The sequence below is a fragment of the Mesoplodon mirus genome (assembly GCF_964341445.2).
Source record: "Mesoplodon mirus genome assembly, chromosome: 7".
NCBI classification, from domain to species: domain Eukaryota; kingdom Metazoa; phylum Chordata; class Mammalia; order Artiodactyla; family Ziphiidae; genus Mesoplodon; species Mesoplodon mirus.
In genome coordinates, this window is record NC_138983.1 from 36,148,744 (window position 1) to 36,154,743 (window position 6,000).

At 38.1% G+C, this 6,000-nt stretch overlaps 1 protein-coding gene across 1 annotated transcript in view; it reads left to right on the plus strand.

The window, feature by feature from the left end:
- Window positions 1-4,333, plus strand: part of MAML2 (mastermind like transcriptional coactivator 2) — a 364,007-nt gene extending 359,674 nt beyond the window's left edge. The window contains exon 5 of the mRNA XM_082627322.1: window positions 36-4,333. Within this exon, the coding sequence (XP_082483448.1) occupies window positions 36-1,054 (1,019 nt within the window). The 3' untranslated portion in view covers window positions 1,055-4,333. The remainder of the gene's footprint in view (window positions 1-35) is intronic.
- The last annotated feature ends 1,667 nt before the right edge of the window (window positions 4,334-6,000 follow it).

Consider the following 6,000-nt stretch of genomic DNA (forward strand, 5'->3'; position numbering starts at 1 on the left):
GTTATGAACTAATATAATTATCTTCTTTTTCTCAGGTGGCTCATCAACAGTGAGTTTAAACTCTAACCAGGCTTTGGCAAACCCAGTTTCAACACACACCATTTTAACTCCAAATTCCAGCCTCATGTCTACTTCTCATGGGACAAGAATGCCATCCTTATCCACAGCAGTTCAGAACATAGGGATGTATGGGAATCTGCCTTGCAATCAACCTGGAACATACAGCGTCACTTCAGGAATGAGTCAGTTGACCCAACACAGAAACCCAAGCCAATTGATAGCAAATCAAAACAACCCTCTGATGCCCCGGCCACCCACTTTAGGGCCCAGTAATAATAATAATAATGTGGCCACTTTTGGAGCTGGATCTGTTGGCAATTCGCAACAATTAAGACCAAATTTAACCCATAGTATGGCAAGCATGCCAGCACAGAGAACGTCGAATGTAATGATCACATCCAACACAACAGCACCAAACTGGGCCTCTCAAGAAGCAACAACCAAACAGCAGGAAGCGCTGAAGTCTACAGGAGTCCGCTTCCCCCCAGGCACACCTACAGCCTATACTCCAAACCAGTCATTGCAACAGGCGGTAGGTAGCCAGCAATTTTCCCAGAGAGCAGTGGCTCCCCCTAATCAGTTAACACCAGCAGTGCAAATGAGACCCATGAACCAAATGAGCCAGACATTAAATGGACAAAACATGGGTCCACTCAGAAGTCTGAATCTCAGACCCAATCAGCTAAGCACACAGATTTTGCCTAATTTGAACCAGTCAGGAACAGGGTTGAGTCAGTCGAGGACAAGCATAAGCCAGCCATCATCCCTGACAGCTGGCAGTTTTCCTTCACCCAACCAAAGTTCCAGGGCTTTTCAAGGAACTGACCATGGCAATGACTTAGCTTTTGACTTTCTCAACCAACAGACTGATAACATGGGCCCTGCCCTAAACAGTGATGCTGATTTCATTGATTCTTTATTGAAGACAGAGCCTGGTAATGATGACTGGATGAAAGACATCAACCTTGATGAAATCTTGGGGAACAACTCCTAAAGAAGAAAAGGGAGACAATTCACAAACTCCAAGCACTAAAAGGCAGTATTTTACAAGGACTCTGTAAAGGCCAAACTGTTGACTTTTAGTTGGACTCTATGAAGATACCTTGGCTTAAAAATGGAAAGCAGAAAGTAACTGTAGTGGTGAACATTTTGGTCCAAATGCTTGTTTTAAATCTCAAACCTGGAAGTAAAACATTGGGATCACTTTTTCCCTGTCTACACCCCAGGACACAGTATCCATTTTATCCAAACAGAACTGTGATGTTGATGTGTAATTAGTTGTGTAAAATAAGCTTCCCAAGCTCCTTTTCTCCCTAAAAGAAAAGTAATAGAACTTCTGGCTTGTTTAAACCCCACGTCATGCGGAGGTACTAGTTCCAAGCAACAAGCAACAAATTCCTTAATTTGCTCTAACAGATATGTAAGTGTGGTTTAATCCCTCCACTCTGTCTTTTCATTTAGGTTTCCTAAAACTTCCAGGGTAGATTGAAATGTTACAGATTTGTTTGCAGTAACCAAACATTGTCCTAAGTAAACAAAAACTGGAGAACATAGAGAACACCCAGTGGACTATAGAATTTCTTCCCCAGATTCATCCCCTCACTTTTTCAGTTTTCCCACATATCCTATACTTCAAGATGCTGTGTCTAGTGATGAAACAAGAACGCAGAGATGGCCAACTTTTTTCCACAACCAATTTCCAAATCCAGTTTCTGAATCTTAGATTCAGTCGTGACCTATCCTAATCATACTGAAATATTAGTGCACGTGTCTGCATCAGATTTCACTACTTAAAAGAGAAAACACCACATTGGTCATTGCTATAAAGGAGATGTATTTGACCACAAATAACTTGGGGTGTTGCTTACTGTGATGATGACTGCTGGTTAGTCCCCAAGCTGAGTGAAATTGAGCCTGGCCCTCTCTGCTTATTTTGATGACCAGAGACTGATTTGTAAGAAAAGGAAGTTTGGAGACCAAAGCTGACAGTAGAAGGTATCATGTCTTGGTTGAAGATAAGAAGCAAAAGGTCAGGACCAGGGATGGTGGGTATGGGTGTGTACAAATCTATTTCATAGGGTTTGAAGGAAAGCATAATTGAGACAAAAAATAATCTGGCCTTATTTGGACACATTATTTGGGTGAACAGCTAAATAGAATGTGATCTATTAATAGCAGTCTACTCATTCTTCTGTCCCTGATGTGATGAATCATTGCCACATGCTAGATGGGCCCTTCATATCCAGGTTTTCTCCCTCAGGGCTGAGCACTGTATCAAAGAAAGAGTTCCTATTGAGTTGTGTAACAGATCAGCTGCAAAATGGGGAAAATGTGTGCTGATTTGGGATGTATGCAAAATATCTCTATCATTTTCCTCATTACAGAGGAACACAGGTTATCTTCAGCTTTTTTAGTTATACACTCTCGTATTCAATTATCAAGTGATATTTAACTGAAATCATTTAATAACTCTTTAAATACCTTTCTAAAAAGAACACATTTTGAAAGTTCTGCAAAGCCCTCTTGCAATCTTTAAAATGTCTAGAAGCACTCTCTTTTACACAATACCAACATCACTGGCCCGGAATCTTTTCTGTGCTAGGTTGTAAATATAAATAAATTACTTGTTTTGTAAACTTTTGTAAAGAATATTTTGGTAGAAATACTTAAAGCATATTCTTTGGGTTATATTTATACATATGTGAAATAAATATACTATCAAAAGGTTATATTTTATACAAAAAGTAAATTGTTACCTTTTGTATGCTAATATACAAAGTTTTGTATCATATGATGGTTTATTTTTAGCTCTTACACTTCAACCCTAGGTGGTCAAGTGGGAACTTTTGAAAACTATCAAGAGGCTTGTTAGACAAATTTATATTCTGAAACCTCAATAAGAAAGCATTCCAGGTTTCAACTCTTTCCTTTTTTTTTTTTTCTGCTCCCAAATTCTTTTTTAAACCCATAGTTGTGTCTTGTTTGATTATTCTGCTGTGCACATTGTATTGGTCCTTGTTGCATGTGGTCTACTGTGTGTTTTCCCATTTTATAAAACAGTGTTTCTCCATGCAAAAAAGTAAGGAAAAAGTTATGTACATATAAACACTTTTATTTTATGGCTCCTCCATGTTACTGTATATATCTGCCAGCACGTCCCAGTTACACTCCTGTGATTCAGCTTATTTTTACCCTAACATAAATAGTATGTTTTGTAGTAGCTATCAAATTTAAGAGATAAAGCAATCAAAATGTTTGGATTTTCTTCTATCTTAATGTGAATTTCATAATTAATGTCTATTTATTCAGCTATTCATTAAAATACAGGATTCTTTGGAAAAAAATGGTGTAGTCTATAGTTTCTGTTTGTTGGTAGCCTATTACCAAAGATGATGTAATTTTCCTGAAAGCTGAGATAATGACGATTTGATAGACATATGCAATCAAAACTTAAGGATTTACAACTTAAAAGCTATGGAATACAATCTCCCTTTTACAGAAATGCCAGACTACTTAACTGTTGGCATTGTTTATCATTCTGACACATCATACACGAGATAGAAGTAATTTTCTTTTTTTTTTTTAATTCAAAGACTAGAAAGTCATTTAAGCAAATAATTCATTCTTGGCTTTGTGTTAAGCCCAATGAAGACAAATAACTCTGCTCTAAGTGAATGCACTAATATTACTTGCATTACTGTAACTGTACCCATAACTGTAAAGATTTCAACTTGTAAGACAAGTATTTTGTATCGCGTGTAATTTCATGTGTTAAAAAAATAGTTTAAAAAATTCAGAAGTGGTTCTCTTGTATGAAATCATGCTTTCAGTCACCAACAATATTGTTGCTCTATCACAGAAAGTTCTGATGGGCAAATTTATTCTCTGGGAAGCTTCTAATACTAGTGAAATGCTGATGTGACTCATTTCAATATTCTTTACTTCTCTTAGAAAGTTTGTATTAAGATCCCATATGCACAGCAACTACTAAATACTGGAGAAACACAGCCTAATTCTCAGGCACAGTGGACCTTTGCCTGGCCTGCTGTGTGGCATTTGGGCAGACCAGGCTGAGTGAACATGGGGCCAGGTAAACACAGCCTCACTGAGCATATTTACACAGTCCTTCTTGGGAGTCAAGGAGGTTGAGAGAAAGATGGGCCTTTGTAGGAGGCAAGGGAAACCATTCTATCAAATTTTCTTGCTCCACTGTTGAAATATGTTGCTGGGGTTCCATTGTCCCTTCCCCCTCTACCAAAAAAGATGTGTGACATTATCCTTTTTATTAGCATTATAATAATAAAATTTTATTAGCATTATTAATGGAGCAATAATAAAATTTATATTTTATGTAGTGCCTGTCCAATGACTCTGGAAGGTTGTAAACAAAATCAACATCAATAAAAATAACTAAAAGGCATACAAATTAAGAGAAAGAAATGTGTAATTCTAAAATTATCCAGTCAATCCTAGTATGTACCCAGGGAAGGATCCTTGAGAGTAAATGAGAGGGTAGACGTGAGTGCAAAAGAGAGAGAGGCTCAGCTTCTTCCTCCTCTGTGTTTGCAAAGGCAGTACAAACGTTGTATCTGCTATTTCCATTTTATATCTCTGTGTCTGTGTTTCCTCACTCAAAAATGAGGGCTTGGGGCTGAGATAGTCCCAACTCTAAAACTCTATGATTGATTATTTTTCCAAACAATTTTTCTAAAGCTAAGTGGAAAGTTAACCAAAGAGACTTGAAGCATCATTTTTAAAATAGAAATCAGTGTTCAATCAACCTTTTGAAAATTTTCAGATTGCCAGTCAACTTTATTTAGCAAAGCACCCCTCTGCTTGAAAATTAAATCAGGTGAAAATGAGATTTCATCAAAAGTAAGCCAGAACTAGTCTGTGGACTAATAGAAAGGCAATGTAGATGTAGGTGCCCACTGACTACATACAAGTCCAAGTCCTGAAGATCAAAACCTGGGATGTGATATTAAATGGTCATCTTCTTGTGAAATCATGGAATTTCATAAAGAAAATATTTGCCTAACAGGGAGAAGAAATCCCATACTTTGTGTAGCGTACTCTGTTGGGTATATAATAATGAATTTTCGTGAGTTGTAAATGGCAGTGTAACGTCTTTTAAATACATTTCCTAAATTCCTATAACAGACAAAGTGCAGGTAGTGCCCTACTGTTAACTTCACTGGCAATAAAAACATTATTAAAACATTATACCATGAGAATTAAGAAATATATTGACCTTCGATTTTTAAAAGTAAATGCTGTTGTCCCTGACCTGCATGCAATAATATTAAAAGGGGGCTTTTGTTTGTTTACATAAATAGCATCTTAAGTTTGCTTTTTACCAAAATGAATCATCATTAGCTCCAGGCTTTGCATAAATATATAGAAACTTTTTACAATACTTAGAATTCTTTCAGGAAAAGGGAAGGAGAAAGAGAGAATAATATATAAAAGACTGTAAAACCATTGACGGTTTTCATAGGGTTCTTTCGGCAAAAGGGAGAGAAGGAGGAAGGAAGAAGGAAGGAAGGAAAGAGAACATATCTCAGATAGGCTTAAAGAAAGGAATCTACTGATGGACATAACTGCAAAGGCCAGGAGATAGTTCTGGGTTTAGACACAGCTGAATCCAGCAGGTAACAACGTCATCAAGAATTGGTTCTTGGGGCTTCCCTGGTGGCGCAGTGGTTGGGAGTCCGCCTGCCGATGCAGGGCACACGGGTTCGTTCCCCATTCCGGCAGGATCCCACATGCTGCGGAGCGGCTGGGCCCGTGAGCCATGGCCGCTGAGCCTGCGCGTCTGGAGCCTGTGCTCCGCAGCGGGAGAAGCCACAATAGTGAGAGGCCCGCGTACCGCAAAAAAAAAAAAAAAAAAAAGAATTGGTTCTTTTTTGTCCCTCACCTTTGCTTTCCTGAGTCTTGGCT